Raw genomic sequence first — 17,121 nt, forward strand, 5'->3', positions numbered from 1 at the left:
GGTGGTAATTTATGAAATCATTTTGTCAGTCTGGATGCGGCTAAATTTTTTTTAGTAAGAACACTGCTTCGTTTATGGTATTATAGGTAGTTCGTCGAGACCTGGGTCCACTCTCGGTCAAACCTGTTCACCTCTTTGAGCCTTCAGCGTCTCATCTGTGAAGTGGGTGTAAATCCTGCCAACCATGAGAGATAATGGATACAAATGCCAAGCCTAGCACTTTGCTTGTAGTAGGCACTTAATAAAGGACAGTTTCTCTCCCCACTAACACCCTTATATCCCAACTTCATCCCTAATTCTTCCCTCTCAGGCTCCAAGATCCTGATCATATGTTTGTCCACAGCCCTTAATGGGTGTGGCTCTCTAATTCCCTAATTGATAAGTTTCTGTACTTTTCTCACTATGCAACAAAATGCTTTCCTGACTCATCTAGCCAGAGTTAGAAATTCTTTTCCCTTGCCCTCCGGCATTGTATGCATACATCTCTTGGTATTGTAATCATGGTATTTCCTTCCTGGACTCCTTGGAGTCAGGGACTGCCATTTTCTGGTGTAGATCATGGCCCCATATACCTACCTAGTAGATGTTAGACACTCAGTAAATGTGCATTAAATGAAGGACAAAAAGATCAAAGAAATATATGGTACTGAACCATTCTGAGAAGAAACTTTGTTCTTCCACTAGGACATTCTTCCCAATGGATGCCAAGATAGGAGATTTGTGTGGGACTTTGGGGTACTCTCTCCTTTTACCTACTCCTGCCTTGAAGATGGGCTACTCGTGAGTGACATACAGTTAGCCCCTTCTGGGACAGATTCCAGCCTTTACTACCTGCTAGGGCTGAACCGTGTCCCCCCAAAATTCGTAGGTTAGAAGTCCTTACTCCCAGTACCTCAGAATATGACCCTATTTGGAGTCAGGGTCTATTCAGAGGTAATCAAGTTAGAATGAGGTCATCAGTGTGAGCTCTGATCCAATTTGACTGGTGCCCTTATAAACACGGGGAATTTGGATACAGAGACAGACATGCATAGAGGGAAGAGCATGTGAAGAGACACAGGGAGAAGCTGACCAGGGGAATGGCCTGGAACAGATTCCCCATTTCTGCCCTCAGAAGGAACTAACCCTGCCAACACATGGATTTTGGACTTCTAGCCTCCAGAACTATGAGACAATAGATTTCTCTTATTTAAGCCACTCAGTCTGTGGGACTTGGTTGCAGCAGTCCTAGCAAACCAATACACTACCTAACACCAAGCAGCTGTTCTGGGGAGCCTAGTATCATAGAACTGCCTTGATTTCTGGGCTAAGGAGCCAGATCCTGGAACCGAGATGACTTACAGCCCAAGCAAGGAAAGTTTGGTGTATTCAGATAAGAACTGATCCTCCTTCTCTGATTTCAGGCTTGTAAGCATTGTAACTAGAATCCCTCCCTCATTTGTACATATGAATCAGACGTTGTCTCTTTGAGAAGGTAGTAATTGTTCACAGGATTTTTAAGTGTACCCCTATATATTTTAAATGTTGCTGTTTTTAGTGTGTCTTGTGAATGTCAATAAGAAATAACATTTACCAAAAAAACCCAGCAGATTCCTTGTTTTGAGTTTCAAGTTGAGCAAATCTGAAGAAAATGCCAAAATAATATGCAAATATTAATATGCCATATGTAAAGCCTCTTGGATTTTTTTTTTCCTGAGCTGTCAACACAATTCAATCTCCCTGTCATTTTATTTTTTTTAATGGAGTCTGCTCAGTGTTTCATTAAATGGGGACTATTCCCCCATGGATTTTAACTCGGCACCATTCTCTCCTTTGTTTGTTTGCAGGCAATTTTGACTGGGTAGGGAATGATTTTACCCAGAACGCTGGCACAGGCCTTGTTATCAACCAAGCAGATGTGAGGAACAACAGGAGCATCATCAAGCAGCTTAAAGATGTGTTTGAGAGGGACTGGTACTCCCCCTATGCCAGGACCTTGCAGCCTACCAAACAGCCCAACTGCTCCAGCCTGTTCAGACTCAAACCCCCCAACAACAAAACTGCCACGTACAGCGCCAGCGCGAAGGACCCCGCCAGCGTATAACATGAAGGAAAAACTGACAGGACAGCTTGTCTTTCCTATTTATATATAAAGGACTTGAGGAGAGAAAAACAATTTAATATGTCTTTTTTAGGGAAAAAGCACACTTACAAAAAATATTCTCCGAACGCCATGTAATATCTTATCTCACAGTATCTTAGCGGCGTGTACGCTCAGTTTAGGACTTTTGTATTTGTTACTCCTGACAGAGAATGTCATTTCAGCTTGGAAGTTAGTTTTTATGTTTGCATACAAATTTTAAGACTTTGATGCCTCTTCCTTCCTAGTTTTAGAACTTTTCCTGCCAACTCACCTGGTTGGTTCTTAACAAAGCTTAGCATGAGGTAAACGCTTTCACACCCTTCTGAGAACTGCTTCTTAGAGAGGTGAGTAAGGCTTTCACCGCAGCCAAGGGACTGATCAAGCCAAGTATTTACCCCGTAAACCGTCTCCAAGACCTCTGCAGTCCTCTGAGCATGAACAGCTGACATCTCATGCCAACCTCAGCACTCTTGAAAACCACCCTTTTACCTCCTTGCTCATTATCTCTGGATACCGTACCTTTTACTTGGTACATTTTCTCTTCTCAGAGAATGTTCTTTTTTAGCATCAGCATCCCTCTGTTCACCTCCATGCTAATTCTAAGTATGGTGACGTCTTTTGAAAATATATGAATTCCTCAGAATGGATTACAAGTGGAAATAGCAGTCTTTAATTTTCACCATTCAACTGCATTTCCCCCTCAAATTAATAGTTTAAAACCACAGCCAGCAATATGTATCTTTTGTCTCAAGCTCAGATAAATTAGGTAGCTACCTGCAAATATCCAGCAAGCTATAGGTCTGCATTATGAGAATAAAGTAGTTTTTCACATTTTTGTTTAGCTTATGGTATTATAAAGGAAAGATCTCTATGCATCTGTGGATTTTAATTTCTTTAGAATCATTCATTATGCTGTTAAGGGTATGCCAGCAAACCTTTATAGAGCTATTTAATATACCAAATGCTTTTCAGAGAAATGCAATTTAAATACTGTGCTTAACATATTTTACTAAGAAACAAAAATATTGGATTATTGTTCTATAATGTCGTTGTGTGTTGCTGTTTTATATCTATACAATATATAACCCTATATTAATGGAGACCGTTGCCACCCTAGAAACAGGCATGGCCTCCTTAGAGCCCAGAGCAGGAGGCCATCAGGATGCCAGTCTTTAGGTTGCTCCTGACCCCCTCGGGCCTGGAATAGAGTCCTGCACTCTTTGGCCTCGGGTTTCTATTGGTAATGTAGGGACAGTAATACTCACCTACCTCGCGTAGATGTTGTCACGGTAGGAAATATTTATAACTTGTTTTGAAATCAAAAGAACCTATATAAATGCTAAGCATTGTGATGTATAATCTTTTTCTTGAACTAATCTTTGTGGTATCCTGAAATAATCAATACCAGGTTCTTCCAGAGAACCTACAAGGGAAAACAAATGCACAGCTTCCAGCTGCAAATGTGGGTGAACACAGTAACTCAGAAACCGTGCTAGAGATCAGGATTGTCATCATTTTGATGGAACATTTCGTTGGGTCACTTTGACATAAGTAACATCCATATAAAATGAGACATTGTGCCAGGAATTGTTCTTTAGGACCAGCATAAATATGTGTTTTCAGAACAAAGAAAAGCAATCTCAATTATAATTTTTTACATCTAGAGACTTATTTCTACTCTGCCAAGCTGAGTGATGGAAGGAGCTATGAATCTCATCCAGTGGGTTTGACTTGTGTAGAAAGGCCATTGTTGGTCAGCTAGCAGTCACATAGCTTCTTTCTTGCTGCTTCCAAGATAGGCTTTACTGGATATATGGCCCATCAGTGAAGACAGCAGGAAGGATTGGGAGATTCCTAATGGAATTATTCACCAACACTGGCCAGGCCCTGAGACTCTAAATATTTACCATATATCCCTAGTCCTTATTTGAGTAGGGGGGTGTTTCTGTCAATCATTTTAGTAAGGGTTGCTTTGGAAATGATTTTAAAAAGAAAGAAAACAAAAGAACAAGCAAAGACAAGGTGTGGAGACAAACAAACATCCTGAGTTCAATCCTGGGCAAAGAAGAGCAACCAGGGCTAGGTTTGAAAGGACGTCTGAAGGGGAGAGCACTGTTGTCTCCTGGACTGTATGTCATAGCCATGGGACAGGCATTGGCTTGGTGTAATGGGGCCCCTTTCACTGTCCCTTGCTTTTGCATGTGATAGGAGAGAACTGTGTCCTCTATCAAATGATGGCCTTTACCAGTTCGCTTTGAGACCATCAATAAGGTGGCACCAGGAACTGTGTCCAGGACTTCGTGCCACCAGCACCACCAGCAGCAGAGCCCTCCCTGACCCAGCGCCCCACCTCTTCAGCCAGGCCACTGACTTCAGGAGGCAATGCTGGCCTCCAGATAGCCAGGAAAACAGCCCCGCACAGAGAGTGTCTTAAACGGGCCCAGGTCTCCTAAGAGAGCATTTAATTCGGCAGACCTTTCTTTTGCATTTGGATGCTTTATCTACTCCTCTAGGAGTGGCCTTCCTCTTTTCTGACTCCGTGTCTTTGCTACATAGACAAACAACTTCCATTCCCCCTTGAATTATTTCCCAAGAGAGATAAAAGGCAAAATAAAAACAATTTGAGACAATCTAATGATGTCCTTGGAGCAATTAGGAGCAAGAGGCTAACTGCTAACTTCCACTGTTTTCTCCATAAATATTCCAGGAGTTATTTCCCAAAGGGGAATATGAAAATGAATGCAAACACAATTCAAGACCATAGTTTAGATTTCTGTGCCACTTACATTAACCAAGTGCCTTATTTATTCTCAAACATTGATTTTTAAATGGTGATTCACTCTACGAGAATACTTCTGCTTACTGTGGGGTCCAGTAAGACCTTCTGATGGGCCGTCCAGTCAAAAATATGCATGAAACAGCTTTTGTGTAGCCTGCTGTCCTCCCAAGCCACATAGCACTGAGCACCCCCAAATCAAGTCATTGACACACACTGTCAAACATTAACACTGTTGGCCCCCTCTGCACTGCCACTGGCTACCAGTGTATCAGCTAAGTAAATCACAGCTTATCAAGCCACCGGAGAGGAAGTGGAACGTTCTGGATGATATCCATGCTCTCTGAATGCCATGCTTTGGATACCTGATAATGATAGAAGCGAGGCACACTGAAAATGTCCCCACTGTCTTTAAAGGACCTCAAAATAGATGTTCATGGATTTCCACAGTGTCGTGGCACATAGCATGAAAACTCGTGTCTAAAAGTCAAAGCAGACCCAGTAAAAAAAAACAAAAGAGCTGTGGAAAACTGTACATCAGTGTAGCTCTGGGCACCTTTCTCTATGCAGGCTGTTCCTGTGCTCTGGTGTGTCTCACTGCTGAACTGGTTCTCAGTGAGATGGGTCTGATCACATTGTTGGTTGATCTTACCCTTTTAAAACTGTGTTTTGTTACTGCAGTTACTGATTTGTTCAAAGTGCCTCGCTGAACCTGGGACCGACAGAAGCTCATTTCCCACCAGCCTGTGGCTATTCTCAAGTGACTTTGATTCATTCTGTTTGTTTTTAGAAGATTTTATTGAACTAAATTCCAGGGGAAAACAAAATAAAGAGACTATAAGAATTTCTTGATAAGATCAGACCCAGGGTCCGTCTGTCTCAGGAATTCTATCCCAGAATCTGCCTTTTTTTCATATGTATAATCACTTGTGTGAGTTTCTCTGTCCAAAATTCATTCTATTATCTTTAACATTTAAGGGTTGTAAAGAGCTGCCTTCACTTGCAATGGGACAATTCTCTTCTGAAATGATAGACACTTTGCTATTGGTTGTGCAGATGCAGTCCCTAATGAACAGCCCCATACATTGTGGACAAATGTCGATTCTTTGGATTTCTGTACTTACTCTCAATGACTGGTGCACTTTATTATAAGCCTTTTGAAGGGGGAAATTCATATAATAATGTCCATTTGGCCTACAGTAGATTGGATAAATGAACCCATATTCAGCATTTTTCCACTTGCTGTGATTTAGCTTTTTCTTTTTCTTTTATATGCTGGTAACCAAATAGCTATTCATCATTTTTACCTTATTGATTTAAATTGCTGGAGACATTTTAATAGCCCTGAAGTCAACTCCAGTTCATTGCCTGCCTTTCCTGTTTGAGAGACTTCCCATCCAGTGGCTGAATTATGAAGATACTGCTTTTTATGGTGACTAGATAGGCATTCTTCAGAAGCTTCTTGAAATAGCAAAAACTGAATTTTTTTTTTATTTTTGACCCATCAGCAATCTTGTACTTACAGAGTTCTAAAAAAGGTCACTGATCACTTCTGCTTCTTTTGGCAATTCCCTGAAAAGAAATGAGAGATTTAATAGGCTATTCCGCATTTTCTTCTGTTACGTTCAACTACTAAACTCTGACTCTGTTACAAAGGATATCTTGGATTTTTCATGTTTCTTTATGTAAACAGGATAAAGTTGTACCTGGACATATCTATACTATTAACCTTAAGATCCCTAAATAAATTGGTATGACAAAGGGCTGAATTTGGGGGCATCATTAAAATTCTCAAACCTTTCATATAACCAAATGCTCGATTTTTTCAAAAGTAAACATTATATGGTTTTTTTGTTCCGTGAAATGAGGCTTTATTTTTCTCTTCAGCTTCCAGACCATACACTCTGGCTCAGTGACAGAAAAAGAGTATGAGCTCAGCTGCCTCATGCACTTACCCACCACATTCTATTATTCCCAGGCTTCAACCTATAATCAAATACACCTGGTGTCTGCTCAACAGACTCAAATTGAATCTCAGATCTAGAGGATTCCTTGAAAGCCATCCAAATCAACCACTCCAAATGTACAAATTCCCTTCCTATTTGGCCACTCAGAAGTTGAGGACCTCCTCGAGCCACCACATCAGGAGTGGTGACTACAGTCCCTTTCCACAAGACCCACACAGAGTACAGTTTTGTTGATTTGCTAGAGTAACTTGGATTTGAGACATCTTTTCTCTGAAAGAATGTCCATGGTGGGTACCCTTTTTATACAGGGATGAAATCTGAAGAGGCATACTTTTTAATAGCTGTCATTTGAGAGCTTAACAAAGGCTTAACAAAGCCAATTTGATTAATCTACAGTAGTCAATTATAATTTGATTTTATCAGCTGCTTCTGAATCCTGGAATTTCAGGTTTAAAAAAAATGGCCTAACAATCTAATGGGAGACAATGGTGTGCAAGGAGTCCAATTAAATTATAGTAAGAGCAAAGATTATCTATGATTTATTTTTATTTCATAGAATAATTAGGAAAAAATTTCTCCTTTTACAAAGTGGATATCTGGCTAGCAAATCCATTCCTTCTGGCCCCAGACGTTAAAAAATTGTTAATTCCTGTATGGACTCTACTATCTTCCATGGGTGAAAAAAATCTTAGGAATGGTTGAGAAATACTGAGATCCTTGTAAGACACAAACATGGAAAAATCTGGTTTCTAATTTAAAGTTTCCCAACATAAGTATACAACAGATCTTGGGAGTACAACCTCAACTTCCAGGATTAAAAATATTGAAATTATCTGTGACTTTCCAGTATTACAGAGGAAGATCTTTAAAGACATCTCAGAAAATATGACCCAACAACATTCATGTGATTCAGAGCTTAATCTACAATTTCACTTATTTTTGCTTAGAAGTGGAAATTACCAACTTCTTTAGAAAGTACATGTTACTCAAGGCAACATTCTCCCCCCAAAAAATGTAGTAAGAGAATGGCAACACCATAGTTTCAAGGAAGTTATGGCATTGATAGAGCACTTTGGAAATCCTCCATAAGAAAGTGTCACGAGAAACAAAAGGTCTTTTGTCCCCAGGAGTAAAGCCGTGTATTATTATCCATACTTCCTGGCTGGTTCTATAGTTTTCCTAGAGACCATATCCATATCTCCTACATGAGCAGAAAAACGTTTCTGTCACATGAACACTCCTCACTGGCCACAGCCAACTGTACCATGACTCAAAGAAACTCAGTTATGGGTGAGAGGGTGGCCTAGGAAGAGAGATGAATCCAGCAGTTGTGTTCTTGTTGGATGGCATCTGACCCCACCATCCAGAGCCCTCCTTTATAAGGACTCTGAATATGAGATATAGAAAGGAAATTGGCAGTAGTAAGAGCAGCCAAAATAGAAAGGAGTGAAGTCACTCTAATGATGCAACCTTAGAGCAGTAACAGCACACTTCTGCAGGTGAGACACCCAGTGTTCTTATTGACTCACCCCATCTGCTTTTAGGTTACTGGAGTAAGGATTGATCCCTGAATGATAAGGCTGGACTTTGTGATTATTGGGTTGTTTTCTTATCTTTCATATTTTCTTGTGTATCAACACAAATAAACTCACATTAATTGAGATAACCTGACTGTGTGTCTGTTCCTTACTTAACATCCAGAGGGGCCTAACACACTTCTCAAAGTTACAGCTATTCCCAGGAGAATATCCTGAGGAGGTAACAAAAGTGATGTAGCAACTATGTCTTAATTAGACACAGACCCAAACTAGCCATCTCCACAGTAAATCACCTGGATCCACTCTGCAAATGTGAACATAGAATCAGTTGTTGCCAAATATGCTGGACTCATCAAGATGAACGAAAGCCACTGAGGACACAGATGAAAAATCCATTCAGGAGATGACTACTCCATAGACACAGTGACTGTTGGAACTAAGAGAAAAATTAATCTTGAAGCCCAAATCCATCTTTGTTTTTAAACTATATGAGGAAAATGAGGCATAGAACACATACTGAGTTAAGCAGAGACAGATGTGTTATAAATTTAGAAATTGTTTTTAAATACATATTCTGATTGACTTAATAAATGCAAAAATTGCTAATAATATGGTGAATACTTAGAGCAAGTGGATAGCTTACAGGAAGATTGGTGGAAGATGAAAGTTACACTGTCCCAAGCAGTCTAAAGAGGGAAGACAGGTCTTCATGTTGCCATGAGGGACCAGAGAAACTGGGGCAGTCAAGGCATAGTTAGCCTGGCATCTTTCCCTACTATAGTCGGGTAGGGATTGGTAATATCAGAAGGTCAACAGTTTTTGTGTTCCATTTCATATGGAAACCTGTTGTGGACACCAATTCAAAAGTGAAAAGAATGCCACAAAAACTAGCATTTCATTTATGGGTTGAAAATAAAGTTCTTATTTTGAATCTTGTCACTCAGCCAGTTTGTCATCATGTATGTGAAAAGGATGCATGAGGTAGATCATTTAAGTCTAAGATCTACTGACAGTTAAATCTTGCTAATTTAATATTTTCATGTAATTAGGGTAGGCTAATTATGTCACACCAGCATGATGCTCAGTTGTACATGTCTGTTCAGATGGGTGATAGCCCCCAGGTATTCAGTAAACATTAACCAAAGGGGTTGTTGGGAAGATATTTTGTAGATGTGATTAAAGTCGATCATCAGTTTAAGTAAGGAAGATTGCTTTAGATAATCTAATTAGTTCTGTATGTTAGTAAATTGAACACCAATAAAAAAAAATAAAAATAAAAAAAAAATAAAAAAATAAAAAAAATAAAAAATAAAAAATAAAAAAAAATCTAATTAGGCCTGATTCATTCAGGTGAAGGGCCATAGGAGCAGAATTAAAGACATCCTGATGAGGAAGAAATCCTACCTGTGGACTGTAGCACCAGTTTATGACTGGGTTCCTGTCTACCTGTTCCACAGCCTACACTGAGGATTTCAGACTTGCCTAGCCAGCCCACAAAAGATAACCCAGTCCTCTCTCTTTCTCTTTCCCTCCACCTTATTATGTGTTTGTGCCCTACTTGCCTGACTGATGAAGCATAGTAATAAGCAATCCCAAAATCTTAGTGGCTTAAAACCACAAGGTGTTTTTTTTTTTTTTAATTTGAGTATAGTTGACACACAATGTTACATTAGTTTCAGGTGTGCAACTTAGTAATTTGACAAGGTTATAAGTTATGCTATGTTTACCATAAGTGTAGCTACCATCTGTCCCTTTACACCTATCACCTTACACCTGTTAGAATTGCTAAAATCAAGTAGACAAGAAACAACAAGCATTAGTAAGAATGTGGAGAAAAAGAAACCCTTGTGCACTGTTGGTGGGAATGCAAACTGGTGCAGCTATTGTGAAAAACAGTATGGAGGCTCCTCAAAAAATAGAAATACCATATGACCCAATAATTCCACTATTGGATATTTGCCCACAGAAAATAAAAACACTAACTCTTTAAAAACTCATTAATTCAAAAAGTTAGGGCAGCCTGGGTGGCTCAGCGGTTTAGCACTGCCTTCAGCCCAGGACCTGATCCTGGGGACCCAGGATTGAGTCCCACATCGGGCTCCCTGCGTGGAGCCTGCTTCTCCCCCTGCCTGTGTCTCTGCCTCTCTCTCTCTCTCTCTCTCTTCTCTCTGTGTCTCTTATGAATAAATAAACAAAATCTTTAAAAAAAGATATATGCATTCCTATGTTTATCACAGCATTATTTATAATAGCCAAGACATGGAAGCAACCTAAATATACCCCAATGAATAGATAAGGAAAATGTGGTGTGTATATGCATGATGGAATATTACACAACCATAAAAAAGGATGAGATTGTGCTATTTGAGAAATTCAGTTCTACCAACATTTCTGAAATGGTGGAGAATCCAAAATATTTAGTGAATAGTGTGAATGACTAAGATAGTTAATTAGAATAACACAAACTTATCAATGAGCTTTTCATTTACAATGAGGACAAATTTATGAGGATAAAAAGTAAGGAATGCTTAAGAATATAAAGAATATAAGAATTTTAGGATCAGAATGACTCCGTAACTAAGGATGAATGGAAACAGTACTGGATACCTTAACCTTTGGTATTGATAAACGTTAAAAAAAAAAAAAAAAAAAAAGCCACACTCTTAATACCTGGCTCAGAGATGTCAAACAGCTGACTTATTGCTTAGGCAAAGGCAATCATAGACACAAGGGGTTCAAATTGCTTTCTTTAATGTGGCCATGTGTTCTAGATATCTGTTTAGGTGAACTTCATTGTCTGCAAACATCTAAAATAACAGGTAAATAAGAGCAGAACTAAAGAGAAATGTGTTCTTAGCTGAGCTTTGTGTGTCCAAAGTTTTCTGACACAAGTCAGTCTGTCTTTGAATTTCGTGTGCTCATCTCTTGATGTGTGTGTGGTAATTCCCTTTACTGTGTAGGCTTGCTGCTCACTAATCTCTGTCTCATTTTCTTCATGAAATAAAACCATCTATTTTTTAAATACATGTTTCCCTCCTCTTTTAAACAAATAATGGTCCTCTAATTTACATATTACCAATTTTTCTTAAAATTTTATCCCAGGAGACAAAGGGGCCTTTCAACTGGATGTCATATATTCCCTAAAAACTTATACTTTACATTATTCTGAGTTTTAAGAATTAAAAATTTAATGAATGTATTTGTTTTGTGTGTGAAACAACATGGGGGAATCATTCAAAGTAACTAACATTTCTGAGCACCAATTCTCTGCGGTAACAGAGTTGATGCTATGGAACAGACAACAATGAATGTCTCTGTCTTCAACAGAGCTTATAATCCAGTATGGGGGGATCCCTGGGTGGCGCAGCAGTTTGGCGCCTGCCTTTGGCCCAGGGCGCAATCCTGGAGACCCGGGATCGAATCCCACATCCGGCTCCCGGTGCATGGAGCCTGCTTCTCCCTCTGCCTGTGTCTCTGCCTCTCTCTCTCTCTCTCTCTCTGTGACTATCATAAATAAATAAAAATTTAAAAAATAATAATAATCCAGTATGGGAAGCAAACACAAACATGGGATCCCTCCAGTTGGAGCAAGTAATTCTTTAACATTTGCCAACCGTGATCTGGCCCATCTCATCAGTAGAAGTGTAGTTAAAAACAATCTAATCCAGAGAAATATTTCCCTGAGTCTCAGTAAAAGGTAGGACAGTCAGGGGGCATGAAGTGTGTCAAAGCTCACCACCCTAACTTACTTGGACACACTCCTCTCCAGCTGGATGTCCCCCACTACCATCTCACTTGCCTCTACTGTCATGAGCCCTGGCACACTAGGGGTTATCTGGTAGGAGCAGTCCACCCTAGATTGCAGACAGACATCCTTTTTTATTGAATTTTAAAACAAAGAATAATGAAAATCATGTGCTTTATATGTGATAATCACTATTAGCAATTCTAAACAATATCAATGACATTTTTGTCGATCTATCAAAAAATTTTTGTTGATCTAAATTAACCAAATGACTACACATAAGGGAGACAGTTCTTACTGCCCTGCCCTTGGTATATATACCATATATATATATATATATATTCATGAGTAACAATCTTTCAATTTCTGGTAAAGGGTAAAAATAATTAGCATAATTGCCACCAATCCCAAGCAGAATCTGTGTTTATTCATTAGTTCAACAAATATCTAATAATCCTGTATTGTATTCCAAGTTCTTTGTTGAGTGCTAGCCACACCAAGATGAATAAGATAATTTCTCCTCTCAGAGACTTCAGAGTTTAGAAAAAAAAAAACGAAAAATTGAAATGCTATATTTGAAACTTAAAGAATATTTTGCTTCCTGCTATGATTGAATAGGTGGTACTGATCAATCTATTTGCAGAAAACACCTAGAAGGACACCAGGGTAGCTCAGTAGTTGAGATCTGCCTTCCGCTCAGGGTGTGATCTGGGAGTTTTGGGATCGAGTCCCACATTGGACTCCCTGCAGGGAGCCTGCTTCTCCCTCTATGTCTCTGCCTTTTCTCTGCATCTCTCATGAATAAATAAATAAATAAATCTAAAAAAAGAACTAGAAATCTAGAAATGCTAGATAAAGATTTAATACCACATTTGTTTGAATGCATCAGAGATAGGGAGGGAGAAAAATTACATTGTCAAAATCTGAGAGACAAAACTGAGAGAAGTGAGGTAAGAATTTGCAGCCACTTGTCCTCAGAGGTATCTGCTAATTCCAAAAGCACAGATGTTGCTTTTGGACAGATACTGAGCAGAATTTTGGACTCAAGGACTAGGAATACAATACTGGAAACCAGATCCACTAAGCAAGATGGGCCCTTGTAAGCCCTAGGCTTACAGTTGGGATTCTGAAGAGTAGTAGAGTTGAACTGGAAATAGTCCAGCCCTATCAGCGGGGCTTCCAGTGGTCTCTGCCTCTGAAGTCAGATAGTTTGGAATTGGTAATGCTTCCAGCTTAGCCACCTGCATTTTTAAAACCAATGAAAGATATGAGCCCATAGTTTTAAAAAATCATGAACCCCAAGCAAGATGAATACAAAGAAAACCACTCCTAGGCACATCATAGTAAAACAGCTAACTACTAACAACAATGAAATTAAACGGATTTTTTAAGAACACATGTTACCTTCAGAAAAGTAGCAGTATAAATGATGGCTGAGCATTCAATGGACAACAGAACCCCGCAAACAGGAGAATGAGTAATAACTTCAGGATGCTGAAATAACTGCCTAAGGCCATAGAATTCTTTACACAAGAAAAATATTCTCAAGTCTGTTTTTTGGTTTGCCTTTCTGCCTCTTTTTTTTTACCTTTGCTCATTTGTTTCATTTCTTAAATTCCACAATTGAGTGAAATCATATGGTATTTGTCTTTCTCTGACTGAATTATTTTGCTCAGCACTATACTCTCTAGTTCCACCTATGTTGTTGCAAATGGCAAGATTTCATTTGTTTTTATGGCTTAATAATATTCCATTGTGTATACATTCCATTTCTTATCTATTCATTCATCTATCTATCAATGAACACTTGCATGTGTCTTTTCAATTTATGGGTTTTGTATTCTTTGGGTAAATACCCAAATCCAAGTGTGATTCTTGGATTGTAGGGTAGTTGTATTATTAATTTTTTGATGAACCTTCATACTGTTTTCCACAGTGTCTGTACCAACAGTGCATGAGGGTTTCTATTTCTCCACATGTTCACCAACATTGTTTTTTGTGTTGTTGATTTTAGCCATTCTGACAGGTGTGAGGTGATATATCATTATAGTTTTGATTTGCATTTCCCTGATGATAAGTGATGTTGAGCATCTTTTCATGTGTCTGCTGGCCATCTGGATGTCTTCTTTGGAAAAATGCCTGTTCTTGTCATCTGCATATTTTTAATTGGATTATTTGGTTTTTGAGTGTTGAGTTGCATCAGTTCTTTGTATATTTTGGATACTAACCTTTTACCAGATACATAATTTACAAATATCTTCTTTCATTCAGCTGGTTGCCTTTAAGTTTTATTGAGCATTTGCTGTGCAGAAACTTTTTATTTTTATGTACTTTCAATAGTTTATTTTTGTTTTACTTCCCTTCCCTCAGGAGATCTACCTAGGAAAATGTTGCTATGTCCAACATCAGAGATGTTACTACACATGCTCTCTTCAAGGACTTTTATGGTTTCAGGTCTCACATTTAGGTCTCTAATCCATTTTGAGTTTATTTTTGTGTATGGTGAAAGAAAATGGTCCAGTTTCATTCTGCATGTTGCTGTCCATGTTTTTTCAGTACCATTTGTTGAAGATACTGTCTTTTCACCATTGTATGTTTGTTCCTCCTTTGTCAAGGATTAATTGACCATATAATTGTGGGGGTTTTTTCTGCGTTTTCTGTTGTATTCTCGATCTAAGTGTCTAGTTTTGTCCCAGTATTATACTGTTTTAAGTAATGCTGCTTTGTAATATAACTTGAAATTTCATAATTACCTTAATTTTAGACAAAAAACCCTATTCCATTTAAAAGATAACATTTGCCTGATTGAATTAAAATCTATCTTTAAGGGACACCTGGGTGGCTCAGTGATTGAGCGTCTGCCTTGGGCTCAGGGTGTGATCCCGGGGTCCTGAGATCAAGTCCCACATTGGGCTCCCTGTAGGGAGCCTGCTTCTCCCTCTGCCTGTGTCTCTGCCTCTCTCTGTATGTCTCTCATGGATAAATAAATAATTTTTTAAAAATCTATCTTTAAGAAGATTTTCCTTATATAGAAGGACACAGAGTTACTGACAAAAGATAGAAAAATAATATATGTGCAAATGCCATGTTGATATCAGATAAAGGTACATTAAACAGTACTAAAGATAAAGATTGATATTTCATAGTTCTGAGAGATCACATTCACCAAAAAGACATAAAAGTTCTCATGTTAGTGTATCTACAACATAGCCTCAAAAATATAGAAAGCAAAAATTGACAGAAAAAAAGGAGAACTGGCAAATCTATAATCAAGGGAGATTTTTAAATACCTATTAGTAATTGATAGAACTAGATAAAATATTGTAACAACATGGAAGGTTTGGTGAAGATTTGGAAGATTAACAAAGTTGGCTGAATGACGTGTGTTACATACTGCACCCAGTGACTGGAGGGTACACGTTCTTCTCTGGTGGGCACACATGGAACATGTAGAAAACTAACCACATGGTGGATCATAAAGAAACAAATGTCACAGAATTGAAATTACACAGGATATGCCCTCTGGCTGCAATAGAATTAAGCTACAAATCAAATACAAAAAGACAACTGAAAATCCCCAAATGTTTGCAGATTAAACATTTCACTTCAAATTCATCAATCCAAGAGGAATTTATAATAGAAATCAGAAAATATTTCAAACTGTAAGAGTGAAATAAGGTTTTTCAAAACTTATGAGATGCAGCAAAAGCCGTTTTGAAAGACTAAAAACAAAATATATTACCACATATATGTTAAAACAGAAAGGCTAAAAAAAAAACAAGATCAGGTGCCTGGGTGGCTCAGTCAGTTAAGCATCCGACTTTGGCTCAAGTCATGATCCCAGGGTCCTGGGATCAAGCCCCATATCGGACTCCCTGCTCAATGGGGAGGCTGCTTCTCCCTTCCTCCCTGCTTGTGCTGTCTCTATCTGTCTCTCTCTCAAATAAATAAACTCATTTTAAAAAATGAGATCAAAACATCCAAAATATTGGAAAAAGGTTAGGTAGAAATATGAGAAAAAGGTAGAAAGAATTAAATCCAAAGAAAGTGGTTGGCAGAGAGGGTGGTGGGGGAAAAGAACGGCTATTCAAAGTTTTGTGAAAAGTACACTCAAAAAGCAATAAACAAAAACTAAAGTTGGAAATTTGGAAAAACTAATAAAATGCAAAAACCCCTGGTGAATCCAAACAAGAAAAAAAGAAAGAATTGGCAATTACTTAGTATCAGGAACAAAAAGATCCTAAAGATGTTAAAAAGACAAAAACAATATTTTGTACATTATGCTGATAAATATTTTAAAATTCAGATAAAGAAGCACAATTCTATAAAAAAGACAGTATTTACAAACATTGATAAAAAATTGGTGACTTAAATATATAATTATTATTTAAAATAAATCACAAAGTAATAATTTAAGTAATTTAAAATAATTCAAAACAAAACCCCTCCAGTCCTGCAAGGAAAACTGTAGTCTCAATAGCTTTATGATGTATTTTCCCAAAGTTTAAAAGAAGAAACAATAGCAATGAAAATTCTTCCAGGTGTAAGAAAAGGAGGAAATACTTGTCAACTCATTTTCTGAGGCCTACATAACATTGATTCCAAAACTTCACAGAAAAGAACAAAAATTATAAGTCATGAACATAGATGTGAAAATTCTGAGCAAAACAATAGCAAAGTAAATTCAGTGATGTATAAAGTAGTACAAGTTGACCAACCTGACTAGGTTCAGGAATGCAAAGTTGCTTAAACACTCAAAAAAGAATCAATATAATTAATTATGTTTATAAACTAAAGGAGAAAAATCAAATGATGATCTCAGTAAATGCAGAAAAAGCATGTGATACAATTCAACGCTCATCTGTAGGAGAAAAACTCTCAGCAAATCATGAATAAAAGGTAACTTTCTTAATCTGATAAACGGTGTCCAAAAGATACCAGAATAAACGTCATGAACAATATAAACTTTCCTT

At 38.1% G+C, this 17,121-nt stretch overlaps 2 protein-coding genes across 8 annotated transcripts in view; one reads left to right on the forward strand and one right to left on the reverse strand.

Annotated features, from left to right (window-relative positions):
• The window catches only part of PLD5 (phospholipase D family member 5), a 409,798-nt gene extending 401,267 nt beyond the window's left edge, over positions 1-8,531 (forward strand). For all 5 annotated transcript variants that reach the window (XM_072830387.1, XM_072830384.1, XM_072830385.1 and 2 more), the window contains one exon: positions 1,827-8,531. In XM_072830387.1, the coding sequence (XP_072686488.1) occupies positions 1,827-2,083 (257 nt within the window). In that variant the 3' untranslated portion in view covers positions 2,084-8,531. The remainder of the gene's footprint in view (positions 1-1,826) is intronic.
• BECN2 (beclin 2) overlaps positions 1-17,121 on the reverse strand; it is a 157,015-nt gene that overhangs the window by 43,934 nt on the left and 95,960 nt on the right. For all 3 annotated transcript variants that reach the window (XR_012032897.1, XR_012032898.1, XR_012032901.1), the window contains exon 4: positions 6,422-6,470. The gene's annotated coding sequence lies outside the window, so the exon portion shown is untranslated. The remainder of the gene's footprint in view (positions 1-6,421; positions 6,471-17,121) is intronic.

The sequence above is a fragment of the Canis lupus genome, chromosome 6, assembly GCF_048164855.1.
Source record: "Canis lupus baileyi chromosome 6, mCanLup2.hap1, whole genome shotgun sequence".
NCBI classification, from domain to species: domain Eukaryota; kingdom Metazoa; phylum Chordata; class Mammalia; order Carnivora; family Canidae; genus Canis; species Canis lupus.